The sequence below is a fragment of the Anolis carolinensis genome, chromosome 3, assembly GCF_035594765.1.
Source record: "Anolis carolinensis isolate JA03-04 chromosome 3, rAnoCar3.1.pri, whole genome shotgun sequence".
Lineage (NCBI taxonomy): Eukaryota > Metazoa > Chordata > Lepidosauria > Squamata > Dactyloidae > Anolis > Anolis carolinensis.
In genome coordinates this window covers 166,530,010-166,552,145 of record NC_085843.1, presented here as the reverse complement: position 1 = coordinate 166,552,145, position 22,136 = coordinate 166,530,010, and the positions used below count along the sequence as shown (strand labels likewise).

The window sequence follows — 22,136 nt, the reverse complement described above, 5'->3', positions numbered from 1 at the left end:
AAGACTGTACTAACTAGATTAATTCACTCAAGGAAGCCATAACTCATGAGTTGGAAGACCTGAGTGAGAAAGGCAATTGATGTTTGCTGCTTCTGAAGATCTTTCATTCATAGGATCACCATAAGTTGAAGCTGACTTGATGCCAAATAACAATATAACATACAGCATGGTGTAACTCAAATTAAGGAGACAACTAATCAATTATCCCTTATATCTCATCATTGTTGGCACAGATTATTTTTGCATCAATACTTCAAAAGGTATTGTAGGAGTAAAGTACTGTAGGTCTGAAGCATGATCCTCATCATTACTGGTATGCTTACAGCATTAGTCTTGGCAGCACTACATACATTATACTGCTTCCATCATTTCAAAAACTCCACGAAACTGATCAACGTTCACTGCCTGAAGTAGGGTGGATGATTAAACTCAATATCATGTATGTGAAGAGAAATGGGATGCCACCTCATCCCATTTTTAGCACTGAACATTCTTTCTTCCATACTATTAAGCAAATAAGGAATGTAGTTTTGAGTTAGTTTTGACACTATCTGCTCAGGTTGTGGTCAAGATTCAAACCAATTGATTAAGTCATCCTAATCAGATCCATGGAGAAGGATATCATATACCAGGGGTGTGAAAAGTGCAGCTTAGTCCAGAGAGCCCAAAATCATGACAATAATGCCTTTTCAGGATTAAAGAAATTGAATTTCTGATATTTCTTTGAAATTGTCCCCAGCCTGCAAGAATTACCCATCCCTGCTATAAAGGGAAGAAATGTCCAACTTCTGTTGTACAACTTCTCAAACAAGTTTGCATGTACAAGCTGTCCACAAGTTACAAACATCTGAATTACAAACAACTCCTAGTTAAAAATGAGGGTGAGACAACAGGGAGAAATCTACCCCTCTGGAAGGGAAATGCACTCCTGAAAGAGGTGTCATGGGGAAAAGTTGTCTCCACTGAAGCTATCTCACCAGTTATCACAGAATCAGAAAGTGAAGTGACATCTTTTGAACAGGGGCACAGACAGCAAAATAAACATAATAGGGGTGTTAACCCATCCCTGTGCTATCCAAAGCTTGCATGTATTACAGTATTTGTATTTGGCTGGAGTAACAAAAACGTACCAACTTAAATGCACATTCAAATTAAGAACAAATCTAAAGAACCTGTCTTGTTCCTAACTTGGGGACTGCCTATACATATTAAAAATAATCTCACTTTTTAAATTCCAATTCAGCTTATAAAAAGATAACTGACCTTCTATTATAATTTTAGTTTGCTGCACACTCCACAATTTCAGAAATGCATATTTTAAGCAATCTCTTCCATTTATTTAATATACACAGGCTTGAGGGAGAAGTCAAAGATTTCTGAACAGTTCTTCATACTCAAAAAATGTTCACAAATAACAGGGACTAGAAAGTGTCATCCATTCAGTCATTCTTAAAACCTGACCATCCTGCTGTTGTATACTTTCTGGATTTTACTGAAAGCACTGAGCTCATCTAGAGCTGGAAGTATCCTTGTCCTCAGCTGACTGTTTCAAGAAACTCCCAGTCGAGATCCATTTATTTTCTATACCCCACTCCAATGCAACTAGCAGAGCTATAAGAAACTGTTTACATAATGGATGCCTGGAAGAAAGCCCAGTCAACTTTGCATTTCCAGAACAGAATTAATCATTTCTGCTGTGTAGACAGATGAAGCCATAGGGGAAAACAATGCTTGGAATTACGAGCTGTTTTGTAGAACAGCTGTTTCATAAATAGTGAGATAGATACAGGGGAATCAAAATTGCTGTAACTTATTTAGAGAACTCCTAACCCAGATATCTATGCAAATAATTACAAGGTATTCAAATTATGGCCAAATTCTGTACTATGGTCTAAGAAACATATCTTTATATACACATAGCTATGTAGCAAAGACACTAATGAATCGTGTTAATGAATTGCAAAGATGCAAAATGGGATACTGGCAAGAGTGTCTCAATGTGCATTGGGCTCTACCGAGCTTCATCAGCATTCCTTAGCTCATGCTTCATTGTGCACTGGTTCCCTGTGTTCATCAGCCTGCTTTCCTCACTGCTCTCTCCATTGAGCATCAGTTACAATTGTGCATCGGTCCCACCACATACTGGGTGCCATTTTGCATTGGGTCCTGTTGTCAAAGTGGTCCCTGGTCAAATGGGCCCCAGTCAAGTGGTCCCTGGTCAAATGGGCTGCCCAGTCAAGAGGTCCCTGGTCAAATGGGCCCCGGTCAAGTGGTTCCTGGTCAAGTGATCCCTGATCAAAGTGGTCCCTGATCAAATGAGCCCCAGTCAAGTGATCCCTGGTCAAGTGGTCCCTGGTCAAATGGGCCCCAGTAAGTGGTCTGTGGTCAAGTGGTCCCTGGTCAAGTGGTCCCCGGTCAAGAGATCCCGGGTCAAAGTGGTCCATGGTCAAGTGATCCCTGGTCAAAGTGGTCCCTGGTCAAATGGGCCCCCGTCAAGTGGTCCCTGGTCAAAGTGGTCCCTGGTCAAATGAGCCCCAGTCAAGTGATCCCTGATCAAAAGGTCCCCGGTCAAGTGGTCCCTGGTCAAAGTGGTCCCTGGTCAAATGGACCCCCCATCAAGGGGTCCCTGCTCAAATGGTCCCTGGTCAAGTGGACCCTGGTCAAGTGATCCCTGGTCAAATGGTTCCCGATCAAGTGATCCCTGGTCAAAGTGGTCCCTGGTCAAATGGGCCCCGGTCAAGTGGTCCCTGGTCAAATGGGCCCCCATCAAGTGGTCCCTGGTCAAAGTGGGCCCCGGTCAAACTGGGCCTTGGTCAAATAGTCCCCGGTCAAGTGGTCCCTGGTCAAAGTGGTCCCTGGTCAAAGTGGTCCCTGGTCAAATGGTCACTGGTCTAGTGGTCCGTGGTCAAGTGGTCCCTGGTCAAGTGATCCCCGGTCAAGTGGTCCCCGGTCAAAGTGGTCCCTGGTCAAAGTGGTCCCTGGTCAAATGTGCCCCAGTCAAGTGGTCCCTGGTCAAGTGGTCCCTGGTCAAAGTGGTCCCTGGTCAAATGGTCCCCGGTCGAGTGGTCCCTAGTCAAGCGATCCCTGGTCAAAGTGGGCCCCGGTCAAACTGGGCCCTGGTCAAATAGTCCCCGGTCAAGTGGTCCCTGGTCAAATGGGCCCCCATCAAGTGGTCCCTGGTCAAAGTGGTCCCTGGTCAAACGGTCACTGGTCTAGTGGTCCGTGGTCAAGTGGTCCCTGGTCAAGTGATCCCTGGTCAAATGGTCCCCGGTCAAGTGGTCCCCGGTCAAAGTGGTCCCTGGTCAAAGTGGTCCCTGGTCAAATGTGCCCCAGTCAAGTGGTCCCTGGTCAAGTGGTCCCTGGTCAAAGTGGTCCCTGGTCAAATGGTCCCCGGTCGAGTGGTCCCTAGTCAAGCGATCCCTGGTCAAAGTGGGCCCCGGTCAAACTGGGCCCTGGTCAAATAGTCCCCGGTCAAGTGGTCCCTGGTCAAATGGGCCCCCATCAAGTGGTCCCTGGTCAAAGTGGTCCCTGGTCAAACGGTCACTGGTCTAGTGGTCCGTGGTCAAGTGGTCCCTGGTCAAGTGATCCCTGGTCAAATGGTCCCCGGTCAAGTGGTCCCCGGTCAAAGTGGTCCCTGGTCAAAGTGGTCCCTGGTCAAATGTGCCCCAGTCAAGTGGTCCCTGGTCAAGTGGTCCCTGGTCAAAGTGGTCCCTGGTCAAATGGTCCCCGGTCGAGTGGTCCCTGGTCAAGTGATCCCTGGTCAAAGTGGTCCCTGGTCAAATGGTCCCCCATCAAGTGGTTCCTGGTCAAAGTGTTCCCTGGTCAAACAGTCCCTGGTCAAGTGGTCCCCGGTCAAGTGATCCCTGGTCAAATGGGCCCCCATCAAATGGTCCCTGGTCAAATGGGCCCCGGTTAAACATTCATGCCGAGTCCACATTGACAGGTGCAGCTCAGGATTTCATGGTTGCCATGACAACCATGGGGCTGTCTCAAGTTATATAAGGGCCCACACATCAGGCAGGACACACCTTGGACCTTGTTTTTGTTGTGGACGGTGGGACAGTCAGAGTGGAAGAGCAAAATATTCTTCCATTGTCATGGTCTGACCATCATCTGATCTGTTTAAGTATCGCCGTGCCTTCTAACCTCCGCAGGGGTGGTGGACCCATTAAGATGGTCCGCCCCAGGAGACTGATGGATCCGGATGGACTTCTGAGGTCTCTTGGGGATCTTCCTGTCCTGGAGACCGGCGATCCTGTCGATGTCCTGGTTGATCGCTATAATAGTGAGCTATCAAGGGCATTGGACACAATCGCTCCCGAACGTCCCCTCTCACTGCGTAGAGTCGCGTCGACTCCTTGGTTTACCGAGGAGTTGGCTGTGATGAAGCGTAGGAGGAGGGGACTAGAGTGCATCTGGAGGAAATCTCGGGACGTGTCTGACCAAGCACGGGCTAAAGCCGCTATTAAGGCGTACTCCGTGGCTCTGCGAGCAGCCAGGAAAGTTTTCACGACTGCCCGCATAGCGTCTGCAGCCAACAGGCCATCGGAGTTGTTCCGAGTTGTGGGGGAGCTCCTGCGGCCTCCTGAGGCCCAGGGGCTTCCCGATGACTTGGCAACTGGGTGCAGCGATTTCGCGCACCACTTTGCAGGCAAAGTTGCTCAGATACGCCTTGAGCTAGACTCCAGCTCAATTGTGGTCTCAGCGGAGGTAACCGAGGTACCTGTCTGTTCGATCTTATGGGATTCTTTCCGGCTTGTTCTTCCTGATGACGTGGAGGGGATTCTTGGGTCTGTGAGGGCGACCACCTGCGCTCTGGATCCTTGTCCCTCTTGGCTGGTCAAGCTGGCCAAAGATGGGTTGTTGGATTGGTTTGTGACCATAATAAATGCTTCTTTGGTTCAGGGGTCGGTTCCATCCTACTTTAAGCAGGCGGTAGTAAAACCACTACTAAAAAAGCCTTCGCTTGATCCATCTATTTGTAACAACTACAGACCAATCTCCAACCTCCCGTTTTTGGGCAAGGTTCTGGAGCGGGTGGTTGCCACGCAGCTCCAGGAATTTCTCGATGACACTGATTTTCTGGACCGCTCGCAGTCTGGCTTCAGGCCTGGGCACAGTACCGAGACGGCTCTGGTCGCCTTGGTGGATGACCTCCGCAGGGAGCTGGACAGGGGGAGTGTGACCCTGCTGGTTCTCTTGGACATCTCAGCGGCTTTCGATACCATCGACCATGGTATCCTTCTGGGGAGGCTCGCCGGGATGGGGCTCGGTGGCACGGTTCTGCAGTGGCTCCGGTCCTTCCTGGAGGGTCGTTCCCAGATGGTGAAGCTGGGGGATACCTGCTCAGACCCCTGGCCATTGACCTGTGGGGTCCCGCAAGGGTCTATTTTATCCCCCATGCTATTTAACATCTACATGAAACCGTTGGGAGAGGTCATCCGGAGTTTTGGAGGGTGTTGCCATCTCTACGCAGATGACACGCAAATCCACTACTCATTTCCATCTAACTCCAAGGAAGCCCCTCGGATGCTGAACCAGTGCCTGGCCGCTGTGGCGGACTGGATGAGGAGGAACAAGCTGAGGATCAATCCTGACAAGACAGAGGCCCTCCTGGTCAGTCGCCCATCTGATCGGGGTATTGGGTGGCAACCTGTGCTGGACGGGGTTGCACTCCCCCTGAAATCACAGGTCCGCAGTTTGGGGGTCCTCCTGGATTCAGCGTTGACGCTTGAGGCTCAGGTGTCGGCGGTGGCCGGGAGGGCTTTCGCACAACTCAAACTTGTGCGCCAACTGCGACCATACCTCGTGAAGTCTGACTTGACCACGGTGGTGCATGCCTTAGTTACCTCTAGACTGGACTACTGTAATGCGCTCTACGTGGGGCTTCCCTTGAAGACGGCCCGGAAACTACAATTGGTCCAGCGCTCGGCAGCCAGATTAATAACAGGGGCGAGCTACAGGGAACGATCTACTCCCCTGTTTAAAGAGCTCCACTGGCTGCCGTTCACTTTCCGGTCCCAATTCAAGGTGCAGACCATCATCTATAAAGCCCTAAACGGTTTGGGACCCACCTACCTTAGGGACCGTATCTCCTACCATAAACCTGCTCGTTCCCTTCGTTCATCCGGGGAGGCCTTCCTTTCGCCACTGCCTCTGTCCCAGGCCCGTCTTGTGGGAACGAGGGAGAGGGCTTTTTCTGCTGTGGCCCCCCGACTGTGGAATTCATTGCCCACTGAGATTAGGCAAGCCCCCACCTTGTTAGCCTTTAAGAAAGATCTAAAAACATGGCTTTTCCGATGTGCCTTTGGGGAGTAAATGTACTATATTACTCTGGCTATTCCCCTTGGTTTGTATCCTTTAGACTGCTTCACCATTTTATTTCCCTGTTTCCCCTTATTCCTATGTCTCTCTCTCCCGAGTTTTTAATGAAGTGTTCATGTGGCCTGCCCTGGTTTTCATTGCTTTCTCCGATTTGGGTTGTAATATATATATGATGATTTTGCACTGTTATATTGTGTTATGATTTGCTGTTTATTTTGTTATATTGTATGGTGTCTGGGCATGGCCCCATGTAAGCCGCCCCGAGTCCCCATAGGGGAGATGGTGGCGGGGTATAAATAAAGTTTTATTATTATTATTAAATGGTCCCCGGTCAAGTGGTCCCTGGTCAAAGTGGTCCCTGGACAAGTGGTCCCTGGTCAATTGGTCCCTGGTCAAATAGGCCCCCATCAAGTGGTCCCTGGACAAAGTGGTCCCTGGTCAAAGTGGTCCCTGGACAAGTGGTCCCTGGTCAAGTGATCCCTGGTCAATTGGTCCCTGGTCAAATAGGCCCCCATCAAGTGGTCCCTGGACAAAGTGGTCCCTGGTCAAGTGGTCTCCGGTCAAGTGATCCCTGGTCAAATGGTCCCTGGTCAAGTGATCCCTGGTCAAAGTGGTCCATGGTCAAATGGGCCCCCATCAAATGGTCCCTGATCAAGTAGTCCCTGGTCAAATGGTCCCCGGTCAAGTGGTCCCTGGTCAAAGAGGTCCCTAGTCAAGTGGGCACCGGTCAAATGGTCCCTGATCAAATGGGCCCCAGTTAAGTGATCCGTCAAGTGGTTCTAAAGTTTAAGTTTTCCAAAATATATTATTCCTCATAGTGTCAGTATAGTTTGAGCATTCTTTATCCAAAATCTTAAAATCTGAAATACTCTAAAACCTAAAATTGTTCACATGGGTGGCTGACATAGGGATTCCTGTGAAAATTATTAAAATACTATTTAAAATGACCATAAGACTATGTGTATAAGCTGTTTCTGAAAAACAAATGAATATTCGTGGTTAGACTTGAGTTTCATATCTAAGATTCCTCATTTATGCATAATATCTAAATACAGACATCTTGGTTCATGGCAGTGTGCTTTTCAGTCATTTGCTTTTTAAAAGTGTTCTGTTGTTTGTTGGATTTATGGTTGCCATTTCTCCCAAATAGAGACAGCATAATGTATTGGTTTGAGCATTGGAGTGGAGACCAGGGCTCAAATCTCCACTCCGCTGAGCAGTGGTTCTCAACCTTTGGGTCTCCAGGTATTTTGGCATACAACTCCCAGAAATCCCAGCCAATTTACCAGCTGTTGGGATTTCAGGGAGTTGAAGGCCAAAACATCTGGGGACCCACAAGTTGAGAGCCACTGATCAAGGGAAAGTGACACTTTCAGCCTTAGAGGTTGGGTTGCTGACCTGAAGGCTGCCAGGTTTCAATCCCACCCGCGGAGAGCGTGGATGAGCTCCCTCTATCAGCTCCAGCTCCATGCGGAAACAAGAGAGAAGCCTCCCACAAGGATGGTAAAACATCAAAAAACATCCGGGCGTCCCTTGGGCAATGTCCTTGCAGATGGCCAATTCTCTCACTCCAGAAGCAACTCCGGTTGCTCCTGACACAAAAAAAAAAAAGTGGTCCGTGGTCAAGTAGTCCCTGGTCAAGTGGTCCCCGGTCAAATAGTCCCCGGTCAAGTGGTCCCTGGTCAAGTGGTCCCTGGTCAAAGTGGTCCCTGGTCAAATGGGCCCCCATCAAGTGGGCCCTGGTCAAAGCGGTCCCTGGTCAAATGGTCCCTGGTCTAGTGGTCCGTGGTCAAACGGTCCCTGGTCAAAGTGGTCCCTGGTCAAAGTGGTCCCTGGTCAAGTGATCCCTGGTCAAATGGGCCCCCATCAAGTGGTCCCTGGTCAAATGAGCCCCAGTCAAGTGGTCCCTGGTCAAGTGGTCCCTGGTCAAAGTGGTCCCTGGTCAAATGGTCCCTGATCAAGTGGTCCCTGGTCAAATGGGCCCCGGTCAAAGTGGTCCCTGGTCAAATGGTCCCCCATCAAGTGGTTCCTGGTCTAAGTGTTCCCTGGTCAAACAGACCCTGGTCAAGTGGTCCCCGGTCAAGTGATCCCTGGTCAAATGGGCCCCCATCAAATGGTCCCTGATCAAGTGGTCCCTGATCAAGTGATCCCTGGTCAAATGGGCCCCCATCAAGTGGTCCCCGGTCAAATGAGCCCCGGTCAAGTGGTCCGCTGTCAAGTGGTCCATGGTCAAGTGGTCCCTGGTCAAGAGATCCCTGGTCAATTGGTCCCTGGTCAATTGGTCCCTGGTCAAATGGGCCCCAGTCAAGTGGTCTGTGGTCAAGTGGTCCCTGGTCAAAGTGGTCCCTGATCAAAGTGGTCCCTGGTCAAATTGGCCCCCGGTCAAGTGGTCCGTGGCCAAGTGGTCTGTGGTCAAGTGATCCCTGGTCAAAGTGGTCCCTGGTCAAAAGGGCCCCCGTCAAGTGGTCCCTGGTCAAAGTGGTCCCTGGTCAAATGATCCCTGGTCAAAGTGGTCCCTCGTCAAATGAGCCCCAGTCAAGTGGTCCTTGGTCAAGTGGTCCCTGGTCAAATGTGCTCCAGTCAAGTGGTCCGTGGTCAAGTGGTCCCCGGTCAAGTGGTCCGTGGTCAAGTGATCCCTGGTCAAAGTGGTCCCTGGTGAAATGGGCCCCCATCAAGTGGTCCCTGGTCAAAGTGGTCCCTGGTCAAGTGGTCCCTGGTCAAGTGGTCCCTGGTCAAAGTGGTCCCTGGTCAAAAAAAGGTTGGGAACCACTGCTCTATATAGTAACTTAACAGCAGCCCCTTGCTGAACATTGATGTTGTGAAACTGCTCAATTCTATTTCTTACTTATGAAGATTTAAGGCCCCAAGTGATTTTCAATCTATGATATTGAGATGATCTTTTTAAAAAATAAATTAAAATACATGGTAGTACAAAAAAGGCAACAGTTCAGTAAACAAATGAAAGGACACTATCATGTGAAAGAACGGGGGGAATGCAGAATTTTGAAAATTACTTTTTTTCTTCTTCTTTTTTTGTATTCATACACTAACATATATACCTTGCATTTCCCAGGTGTTGAAGCGGCCACTGCTTGCCTTCTTTTCTTTTCTCCAGCTCTGAGAAGACATACCTCACAATGCCTCCATGGCAATGCTCTGGTAACAATGGGCAGGATCTCTTTGTGGCTCTTGCTTTCTTTCCTTCCTCCCTTTCCCTCATACACCTTCTAATTCTCTCTTTTCTTCCTTTCTTTTTCTTCTTCCCTTGCTTTCCCTCATACACTTTTCCCCACTTCTTGCCTTTCTCTTCCTTCTCTTCCATTCATTTTTCTTTTTTCCTTCCTTCTTCCCCTCTTTTTTCCCTTCCTTTGTCTTCCTTTTTTCTCTTTTTGTCTATCTTATTTTTGTACTTATTCTTCAAAACTTGAAAGCATTCTTACATTTTTCTTTATAAATAATGATACAGGGGGTTCCCATTCTTTTACAAAGTTGCCAGATGCCTTTTCCATTATGAAACAAAATAGTTTGCTTCACAGCTCATTGTAAAAGCCCTATTCCCAAATAATGCACTGCTAAATGCTATCATTCATTGCATCCAAGCTCTGGAGAAAATTACAAGGGAGGATGAAATGTCAGCAAATGCCTTTACTATTGGCAGGAGTCCCAATCACAAAACATGGTGCTTTTGCTGAAAATGGCAGTCCTGTTACAGATTCCTTCCACCACCTCTATAGTTTATTGGGCCTTGACTTCACTGCCTACTAACACTATGGACAAGAACCGCACATGGCATTAATTAATGCCAGGATATGCACAAACTGCACTAGAATTTCAAAAAGCTCAAACCAGGACTGCCATTTTCAGCCATAGCTCCACTCGGAGAGCCCATCTCCACTGTCATATAATCCAGTTTCTGAATCCAGATTTTCCGCTTTGGATTAGATTACAAAACAGTGATCCAAATAATCCAAAGCAGATAATCTGGATTCAGAAAGTGGATTATATAGAAGTACAAATCCAGACTGAATCAATTACAAGTGAAAGGACTCAGTACTGTAGATGTCTTTGCAGAATTAAACCCCCATGAGTTCCATTGGAGTTACCCATAAACACGTATAGGTAAGGTAAAGATTTTCCCCTGATGTTAAGTCCAGTCATGTCTGACTCTGGGGGTTGGTGCTCATCTCCATTTCTAAGCCGAAGAGCCGGCGTTGTCCGTAGACACCTCCAAGATCATGTGGCCAGCATGACTGCATGGTGTGCCGTTACCTTCCCGCTGGAGCTGGACCTATTGATCTACTCACATTTGCATGTTTTCGAACTGCTAGAGTTGGCAGGAGCTGGGGCTAATAGCGGGAGCTCATTCCGTTCCCGGAATTTGAACCTGGGACCTTTCGGTGTGCAAGTTCAGCAGCTCAGCGCTTAATCCCATGCATAAACGCGTATGCATGGGATTAAAACACATGAGTAACAAATTGTTTTGTTGAATACATCTGGCTTGCCCACCAACCAAGAACTGAAAATCAGGAATGGTTTGCCTTTGAGATATTTGGAGTCTAAAATCCCCAACCAGAACTAGAGATTAGGAATTATGAAAGCTGTACATTTCAAAGTCAGGAGTTGGCATGATGGTTGGAAGCAGGGATTTAAGGTGCATCTACACCAGTGTTTCTCAACCTGGGGGTCGGGACCCCCGGGGGAGTCACGAGGGGGGTTCAAAGGGGTCATCAAAGACCAGTTGTTCATGGGGGTTCTGTGTGGGAGGTTTGGCACAATTTGATTGTTGGTGGGGTTCAAGAGGCTCTTTGATTGTTGGTGTACTATACATCCCATCAACTACAACTCCCAAATGTCAAGGCCTATTTTCCCTAAACTCCACCAGTGTTCAAATTTGGGCATATTGAGTATTTGTACCAAGTGTGGTCGAGATCCATCATTGTTTGAGTCCACAATGCTCTCTGGATGTAGGTGAACCACAATTCCCAAACTCAAGGTTAATGCCCACCAAACTCTTCCAGTATTTCCTGTTGGTCATGGGAGTTCTGTGTGCCAAGTTTGATTCAATTCCATAGCTGGTGGAGTTTTGAATGCTCTTTGATTCTAAGTGAATAATATAATAATAATAATAATAATAATAATAATAATAATAATAATAATAATAACTTTATTTTTATACCCAACCCCATCTCCGCGAAGGGACTCGGGGCGGCTTACATGGGGCCTTGCCCGATAAAACAATCAAATATCAAAACACAGCAATAAAACAGTTATCCAATAAAAACATCAATTACAGTAAAAACAATTGTTAAAATCAACATAAAACATACAATATTAACACTGGAGACTAATTCATAGAACAAGGCAACGTGCAACATGTGCCGAAATGGGCCGAAATGGGGAAGGTAATTTCACAGTTAAAATAGACAAAGTGCAATATAGCATTGGCAACACCTCAAGAATGGCGCTATTATAAAATGGGCAGATCGATCAGACCGACACCAGATTAAGTATCAAAGGCCTTTTGAAAGAGCCAGGTTTTTAAGCTCCTACGGAAGGAGAGGAGGGTAGGGGCCTGCCTGGTCTCTCTAGGGAGGGTGTTCCAAAGCCGGGAGGCCACAACGGAGAAGGCCCTCTCTCTCGTGAACTATAAATCCCAGCAACTACAACTCCCAAATGACAAACTCAATCCCCCCCACAACCTCACCAGTATTCAAATTTGGGCATATTGGGCATTTGTGCCAAATTTGGTCTAGTGAATGAAAATACATCCTGCATATCAAATATTTACATTATGATTCATAACAGTAGCAAAATGAGTAGTAACGAAAATAATATTATGGTTGGGAATCACCACATGCGTAACTGTCTTAAGGGGTCACAGTTGAGAACCATTGATCTACACCATAAAATTAATGCAGTTTGACACGACTTTAACTACCATAGCACTATGATTGGGAATTCTGAGAGTTTTGTGAGGCACCAATTGTCTTTGGCTATAATTCCACAGCCATCAGCCGTGGCAGTTAAAGTGGTGTAAAATTGCATTAATCGTATGGTGTAGATTGAGCTATAATGAAGCTTCTCTATGCATGAATGTAGTCATTTATGATTTAAGGAGATTCTATGATAGAGTTTTCTGGGACTGAGAGTGTGTGATCTCCAGAGTTGTCCAACATTCAAACCACTGCCCTACATTGGCTCTCTAATCTCTATTTTAAAAATGGTGTTTTAAAAATACTTTCCTCAAATATACAAAACCATGAAGAGACACATTTTCTATTCTCAGAAGCCACTCTTTTCAGGAAAAGAAGGGGGGCAGAGGTACATCTCACCATGCAAACAGTTCATCTTATGAATACTGAGGCTGATTAAGAAAGCTGTCTCCATCAAATATTAAGTCTTATCATTTGTGAAGCCCAGGCATTCAATGATAGCATATTAGCATAACATCAATGAAGAGAACATCATAATATTAAAGATTCATAACAATAATACATTATTGATATTAATAAATAAAAAATCAAAACATTCACGTAATATGAATAAATGAGAAATCAGAGAAATTAAATGCTACAAAATCTCACTTTCTTCGAGATTAGGCATGTTCCTTCTTTCATTACAAGAGAAGCCATGAGTACCCAATAGGCAACACTTTAATTTAAATAACAATAGAGGCCTAAATAGTGAAAGGAATCACATTCTGTCTGATTTAGGCAGCTAAGCAAGGTCAACCCCGGTAGGATGAAAGATCACCAATGACTACTAGTACATAGGGAAGGTAAAGGTAAATGTTTTCCCTTGATATTAAGTCTAATCATGTCCGACTCTGAGGAGTGGTGCTCATCTCCATTTCTAAGCAGAAGAGCCAGCGTTGTCTGTAGACGCCTCCAAGGTCAGGTGGCCGACATGACTGCATGGAGCGCCGTTACCTTCCCGTTACCTTCCCACCAGAGTGGTACCTATTGATCTACTCACATTTGCATGTTTTCAAACTGCTAGGTTTGCAGAAGCTGGAGCTAACAGTAAGAGCTCGCCCCTCTCAGTATTCCTTGCCTTTAAAAACCATATTAAATTCATGGGGTTTCCTTCAGTCATCAAGGACACACAGAACTGCCAAGAATTAGGCAAAATGGCTGAGAGAACTGGTCCATAGGCTGCCTCTTGTTCCATCTTTTCTTATATTATTATAATTTGTTGATTTGCTTTTAGCAAAAGAGAAATAGAAAAAGAGATGGAGAAACAGAGGAAGGGAAAGGCAATCCGGCAACCTTAAAAATTTTATTTTTTTCTACATCACTGCACATCTTTCATTCTGATTTTAATTAGAAGCATCAATAAATATCAGAAATCTTGCAAGGCAACAAGAGTCTTTAAAAATAAAAATAGTATTTTTTTAAAAAAACATTGCTCAGATAATAAAAAATATATCGGAGCAATGTGCATTTTAAATATGTAAAAGTTTCCAGATAAAAATATAACACATAGGTTAAAAGAAAATAAAAAATAAGTAGCACATAATAAATCCAAGAATAAACCTAGCACGTTCAACTGTCATTACTCAGCTGCCCATGTGGATAATTTTGGATTTTTAAATATTTCAGATTTTTGGAATTTTAAATAAGGGGTGCTCAACCTGTATTATCAGCAAGTGATCACATTGTTAGAAGTGCATTTTGCATTCGATTTTGTATCTTTCTTACCATGAACCAGATGACATCTCTGTATTAGTCTGCACACGCATATTACTAACTCATATTTCAGCCCCAACTAAAATGATAGAAATAGTTATGCATTTTTCTTCTTGGGGAAAAAGCATTAAAAATATTAATTGTATTGGGGGGATTTCATGCAGAAACAGAACAGAGCCTTGGAGATAATATTCTCTGGGATTAGCTTTTGAATACAGTCCTCATGAAAATTCAGCATGTTAAGTTCTTTCAGATCAACGTTTTTTACAGCAACATTGTAAAAACTATTCTCCTAAATCCAAGATGACAGGTAAGAAGTTCTATTTTTAAAAAAGAGCCACTCAACGGAAGTACAATGCAACTGACACAATCCAACCAAATTATGTTTTAGACCCATTGAGTTTAGCATAACTTTCCCTCATTCAGATGGAGTCGAAAATTGTTCTGCACTTTCGAGAGATTTTCCAGTGATATCAAATTAAAATAGAGAAAAACTCCAATGTTTCCAGGAAAACAATGATGTTAATACTTTTGAAACTTAAAATACAGTACACACCAGAGCATAGAATTTTACCACCACCTTCCAAAAAAACTTGTACTGTATTCTCATTTTGTGGTCCATTCAGTAGATGGCTAGTGTTTTGGATATGACACTGAGTAATTAAATCCCCAAATTATTAAATATATATAAAGTGCGTGAATTATGAGACATGGCTCCATTGGGATTCAGAGATAGCCTTTGCCCTACAATAATCCTTTGTATGAATTAACTTTGGAATGTTGTCTAACACCCCACCGGATCCCAGGACGATACCTTAAAATCACCATAATTCTCTTACAATTAACTGGGAGGCACAAAGGAAATTTACAGTAGAATTGTGTCAGAACTCCTGGGTCCTTTTTCCTGTTTCTTCTGATATGATTGGAGCTATCTGTGGGAAAGATCCATCTCCCATGCCGCAAGCCAGCCTCACTCATTAAAAGGGTCATCACTTTCAAGCATCTATTGTGTACTTTGGACTAAAACTATTCCGTCCACTGGAGCCAAACCATTCAGCCCATCAAAAAGTCCATTGACAATTGCTACACCATATTCCTTCCCAATCAGAGGCAGATTGAAAAAGGGACTGAAAATTTATTAAACTTCCTGTCACCACAAAGAGCTAACTAATGATGATGTCAAGCAAAGTCCTGAGCCAAACAGGATGCACGCAGATCACAGCCAGACGGTTCCTCAACCAATCAGGAGCTGTTGTGGGTTTCTAGAATAGCTGCCAAATGAAATAAAAATGTTCTGTGCTCGCTATTGCCAAATGTCAGTTCGTTAGAGTGCTTTCTCCACTGACATCCTCTCTGGCCATTGAAAATAAACTTCTGATTTTGCCTTCACCCCATCTTGTGTCTCTTTCAGGCTTCTGGGAAGATAGACACTCCAAGTCCTAAACCCCCAATTTTAGTGGAGCTGAAATCACATATCCTTTAGACCAGATTGCAAACTAAAGCCTGCGGACCAGATGTGGCCCTATGACCTTTACCCATCCGTCACCATAAACTTAGGGTTGTTCTAAATCTAAAATGATGTGAAGGCACACAACAACAACAATCCCAATTAACTTGACTACCTCATCAGCCAAAAGCTAGTAAGTTTATGTTAGCTACATTTTTTATTTTAAATATTATATTGTTCTTTCATTTTTTGCACTACAAATAAGATATGTGCAGCATGAATAGGAATACACCCATTTTTTTCAAACCACAGTCCTGTCCTCCAACAGTCTGAAGGACCATGAACATCCAAGTTAAAAGTCTGAGGACCCCTGAATTAGGTCACAGCTCATTCACATATTCACAAATGAATATAATATACAAGTGCAATAAAATAAAAGTACTAGATGAAATAATTGATATATAGATCTTGCATATTAAAATTGAATAGATTAGATTAGAGCATCCTTATAGCAATATTTTATGAAATTATCACACTATGTTATGAATGTGGCACTGGTATATTTTCATCTCCTATTACTTAAAATATCTCATGCAAAGGTAGTAGTAGTACGTTTTATTGATTAGCCTATTGGCCATATCAAAACATTTAACACATAGACATGCATACAACATACAACCCACGGTACAAAAGAAGTTAAAATAAACAAGCTGTTAACAAGATCCCGTCCAGGTCAAATATCTGCATCACCTTTGCAGTTCTCAGCTGTGTTGCTTTGAATAGAAAATGGCTGTTTTGTGTGTTATTTTAGGATTCTGGCCGGCCAACAAAGATGTAGTTTTAAATATGTGGGTCCCAGTGTGTTTTATGAATAATGTATGGCCCAAGGTATTGGTCTCTCTCTTTCTTATACAATTCACAGCTGAACAGTACATGTGCGATATCCTCCACCTCTGATGCTCCACAAATACAAAATCATTTGTTGTATGGGACTTGATTAAACCTTCCATATTTCACCATTGTATCCAGCTGCTCAAATCAAGCTCTGGTATACCCTCCTGAGGTGTTTAGGCATTTCTGTCTTTAGATATTGGGCTGTTTGGAAAGTATATTTAAAGCGACTTAGCCATTTCAATGAGCCAGCTTTACTGAGGGTGGCAATGTCTTTTTGGGCTTCTATGTCCAGTACTCGTTGAGCAACTATTTTTGGGTCTAGTTCTTCTAAGAGATTTGGGTACCAAATCGGAAGTCCACAACTCCTAATGTATTTTGTCAGATGAACTAGCCAAGAGGTTTCATGTTGATTTTTTATCTGCTCTAACAGGCACAGTTTTGGTAGCTTATCATTTGCCATAGCAATCTGTTTTACCCAGTAGTTGTAGGTCCTGATTTTGGATAAGCCATCAATATATATTCTCCCAGTTCTGCTCTTACTGTGGCAGCTGGGGTCATTTTGTCCACTCCTAGAAAACTTCGCAGGTGCTGTGACTGCAATTGCTCTAATAATGGTACCTGGTTTAGACCCCAAACTTCCACTCCGTATAAGAGCATGGGGGTAACCTTTGCCTTATATACTTTAAGGACTGGGTCTAAAGATCCCGGTTGGCTGTGATTTGTTAATTTATGTAGTTGATTTACACGTGCTCTTGCCCTGACTGAGCTCCTTTGATGATGTGATAGCCAAAAGCCGGTCATGCAAAGGTTTTCTCCCCACAAAATCCAGAAGCAAATATGTATTGTGTACCAAGCTGACTTCTTTGCTTTCAGCAAATCCCAGCCAACAGTGTACACCATTCATGGGCAAACTCCGGCCCACCAGGTGTTTTGGACTTCAACTCCCACAATTCTTAACAGCTTATTGGCTGTTAAAGTTCAAAACACTTGGAGGGTCAAAGTTTGCTCTTGCCTGGTGTACATCCATGGCTTTCTTACAGCTCTAATAGCTGCTATCCAATCAATGGCCAATTTTCGACATTCCATTCTGGGCAAAGGACTGAAGTTTGTGGTGGCCACCTAGTCCCAGAGGTTCCTGGATGAAACACATTACCTACATCCATTTCAGACTGGGGAAAAGACAGCTTTGGTCATTTTGGGAGATAAACCTGGATATCTGTTTTTTTTTATGGATATCAGTGGCTTTTAATGCTCATTAACCATGACATCTTTCTGTGCTGCCTTGTTGGAATGGGGCTTGGAAGTATTGTTTACTGTGTCTTTGATGCTTCCTGAAAGGGCAAACCTAGAAGGTAATGCGGGTGGACTCCTGTTTCCTGTCATGAAAGTTGTGGTTAATGTGGAAGTTCTAATATTGAGTACTAATAGGTACCAATGCCTGAACATATATTTATATATTTATTTACCTTTCTAGGACCTCCAGATGGATAGCGTATGTGATGAATCTAAAAAGAAAAGAAACAGAATTTTAATTAAGAGAAAAAAACATCTTTTTGCTGGTTGAAGAAAAATATTACATCCACATAGAGTACCAAGGGAGAACAGCAATAAGTAGAAAAGTAAGTGCTTGAAGAAGCAAATATATATACAAGGCATGGAAATCTGGAGAAGGATTAGCCATTACTTTCCATCAAATGGAAGGGGAGGCCTTGGGGTTACTGACTACAATAACATCAGAGCATAGTAAATCCATATCAGGAAAAATCAGACAGAGCAACAAGGCAGCAGAGTAACAACATAAACATAAGCCTGCTTTATATATATGGTTTCTAACACTAACCAAATATATGCTTCTTGCACATCCATAAGTCAGACATCCCTAAATTCTTTCCTTTCTATAGGTACAACATTAGTGGCATGTTGGTCTCTGAATCTTGAGATTCCACAGAATCATAGTTGCTAATTGTATGATATCTATTCACTTTCTCAATAGATGTTTGTTTATGTCTAGTACAGCTATTTCTAATCTGCCACAAAACAGTCTAGATCTGCACCTACTCCTTGTCTTGCTTTGGAGGCTGCTTGCATTAGCAATAACAAAAAAACGTCTATACATTGTGCCCCTTTCCAAATTTGGTGTGCTTACTTTACCCAAGCAGCCACTATCCAATTCCTATCTATTCACTGCTAAATTTTGCCTTCTCCCCATTTGAATATTCCAAAACATTTTGACAAGGGTGTACAACCAACAGCCAATTCAGACAAGAATAAGCCACAGAGAAAAAAATATTGGGACCGGGGGGGGGGGGGGGGGGGTAGGTGGAACAATGGGAAAAAGCAGAAAAGGGGACCTCTCCCAATGGTCATCTCCAGCAATCTGCTGGATGGAGAGGAAGTGGGAATGTTTGTCTTATTGCTGCTACAGGAAACATGAGAATATTGGAACCTGCAACATCACATTGACGTACACTGCTCCCGCATAGACAACACTCAATTGAAAAACTGCTAGCAGAGGTACCACACTTTACAAGAGGCATAGGAAACCATGAGTTCAGAACTCATTCAAAGTATATGTGCATAACCATATTAACATGGATAGAAGGTAAAACAGAAAAGAATAATCCCAAACGAGCAAGAAACATGAAAAGAAGAAGCTCTAGATAATCGGATTATATCTAAGAATATATAGGAGACCTAAAACCTTGGAGAACTGCCAAAATTTAAGAGCACGTGATACTGGTCTTAAATGGAGCAATAATCTTATATAGTCAAAAGCCATGCATATCATCTTTATTTAATTCATCGGCTCAGCTAAGTCCATTTTGTTGTTTGTTTACTGCATGATGTAGGCAATTTCCGTTTTTGCACTGTGTACATCTTACTCTGGGGTTGGGGATTTGTTCTTGCTTATACTGCAGCTACCTTTTCCCCTAAGATAAAAGGGACCATTCTTGACCTGGAGATTGTATGGAAACTATTATAGGTATTTATTAAAGTTATGCACTTGGGGGATCAATCCAATCAATTACAAAAAAAAAAAATTCCTAATCCATTACAGTAGAGGTGGGAATCATGCCATCCTTCACATGTTGATGGACAACACAGTCAAGTCCGACAACATCTGGAGAGCTATATGAACCCCCATCACCACTATCCAGGTGTACGTGAGCACAAAGAGGGATTAATTAGCCAGAAAATATTGAAAACAGTGATTAATAAAATAGCATTTTTGCCTTACATGGGGAAGCCCGTGAACTAAATGCACAAGGTTATATATTCAGTGCCAACATCTTATTAAATCATCACAGGGTCAAATCAGACACACAAAAAAGCTCTATTTCAATTTGACAAACTGGACAAGATTTGGACTCCAATACATAAAGAAGGCTAAAGCTACTTTTTCCCTAACCACCCCATGCAGAAATAGCAAATTTAAACAGAACTCATGAATCTAAGGAAGTCTCTTTATAACTAGGAACTGTTGCAAAGAGAACAATTTTAGAAGGAGGTCAAAATTCAGGAGAAAAGGGCCGAACTTCCCCTGCTGTGCTCCACAATTTTAAACAGCATGAGGCAACGAGAAAAGGGAAGGCGTAGTACATATTTAAATTACCACGTATTTTGACTTGGCATATGAGTTATACCATTGCCCCTACTCTCTAGATTGGGGTGTTATGTGGTTTCTGGGTTGTATGGTTGTATTCTAGCATCTGTGGGTGGCATCTTCAGAAGATCTCGAGATTCACTGTTTGGCACTAGAAAGGGTAGTTGCATATATTCAAAATGAGACTCCCCTGCTTTGACCCGTATCCTTCACATGTGAGTCAAAGGCCTGCTACTTTCAAACTCAGCCACAGCTCTTTCAAACTCAGCCACAGTTCAGGACAGTCAATGATAACTTTGGCCAACTCTACTCTGATGAGGACATCACAGGACTACAGTAAGGCTGTACATTTCTAGAGCCACAACCTTCAGCCTTTGTTATGAAGGACATTTTCTTGAACAGGATGAGGTCCTCCTGGAATGGCCACCTCCAAGAAGTAAACATTTGAAATATCTCAGTGGTGTTCAATTGAGTTTGTTGGGACGCTCTGGGAAAAATTGTTTGAGAACTGCTGGCAGGTTTAATTTCTACACATCTGGTTGTTACTACAAGAACAGTCCTAGTCTCCCTGAGAAACAGAAAGCATTTAATTATTAATTTGAGTAAAGCTTCTCCCCCACAGATCCTATTTCCCATTGATGGGATTGCTACAAGAATGCCTCTTCAGCTGCTCTTTGCACCAGAAAAGAAGCCCCTATGGCAGTTTTCATAAAAAGGTATTGCTGTTCAGTAACAACTAAGTTCAAGAAAGATTTATCTTCTATTGTAGAACGCCCCAGTGCCTTTTGAGTCCTCAGCACTGCTTAACTGTAAACACTAGAATAGAAATTGTATGGCCCTCCAGAAGTTGGGAGAGTTGTGTGAAACACCGTTGTTCTTGTTTTTTGAACAAGTCAGTATATTTGGGCTCCTTTGTTCCTCATGATGGTAACTATCCAAGGCTGTATAGCATAGATACCAGCAGGGAAGGGATAGGGAATCTTTGACCCTTCAGGAATTTTGGACAACTTCCGCAAACTATTACAGTTGGCAATGCTGAGTAAGATTTGGGGATTTGTAGGTGAAAACATCTGAAGGGCCAATGACATCGCAGCATTGCAATAACACAAACATATATTAGATTAGACCTGCTCATAAAACACTTTCACAGGGGATATAGATCACTTTGTTCAAGGGAGGTATGAGGAATTAAGTTAGCATTTTAAAAAAATCAGTCACCCAAAGCCAAACAATTAAAATGATTATAAAATATGTAAATAGTACCACAAGAGGAAAAGAGAGTTTAATGCCTTCTTTAACAAGAATGCATCCCCAACTATTATTCGCACTGGAAGAAAAACTCCCGTAGTACTTTCAGAATTACAGCTGTTTGCTATCATTTTGAGTTACTGTTGTGTCCAAAGCAATTCATCACTTTTAAAGTCTCAATAGTTTTCCTTATAGCAGACAGGTTTTTTCCCAGTCAGGTGAACTGCAATCTTTAAAGAGTCTTGCATTGCTTTTTAACTGTCTTAGCTATGGAACATGGCCATACAGCTCAGAAAATGCACAACAACCCAGTGTCTTATTTAATGTTTCAAACATTTTCATTCATTTTTCATAACTTGGAAGCCCTGGTGTGTTGGGAGGTGACAGACAAATGTCTTAAGGAAGATCACTTTTAGAGGCATATTCACTCACCTCACCTCATTTATTACCCTATATACAATTGGTTTGGCACACATACCTGCTTATTAAGTTGCTATGGAAATTTAATAAGCAGGTATCTGTACTACACCAAGAAGGGAGTGACGATGAAAACATGTTCCCAATATCAATTGAGCCAAATTAGTGTGTAGAAGTGTGTGTGTGTGTGTGTGGGGGGGGGGGGGGTGATGTGGAACCTACAGATATTGTTATACTGCAACTCCCATCAGTTCTAGGCAGCTTGGCCAATAGTGAGGAATCCTGGGAGCTGCAGTCCAATTATATCTAAAGGGATATACTTTGTCGCTCCTATTGCAAGGAAATCACAATTATTTAGAGATGAGTACTGCCTAAATACACTAGTGCACCGGATGCCATCTGTTCTTGGAAGCTAAGCAGGTTCAGCTCTGGTCAATACTTAGACAGGAAATAGCGAACAAATACCAGATGTTGTGGAGCTCCCGGTGGTGCAGCAGATTAAACCGCTGAGATG

The 22,136-nt window shown here is 43.5% G+C and overlaps 1 protein-coding gene across 1 annotated transcript in view; it reads right to left on the bottom strand.

The window, feature by feature from the left end:
• ank3 (ankyrin 3) overlaps positions 1-22,136 on the bottom strand; it is a 586,147-nt gene that overhangs the window by 524,323 nt on the left and 39,688 nt on the right. Inside the window, exon 2 of the mRNA XM_062977313.1 lies at positions 17,820-17,858. Within this exon, the coding sequence (XP_062833383.1) occupies positions 17,820-17,858 (39 nt within the window). The remainder of the gene's footprint in view (positions 1-17,819; positions 17,859-22,136) is intronic.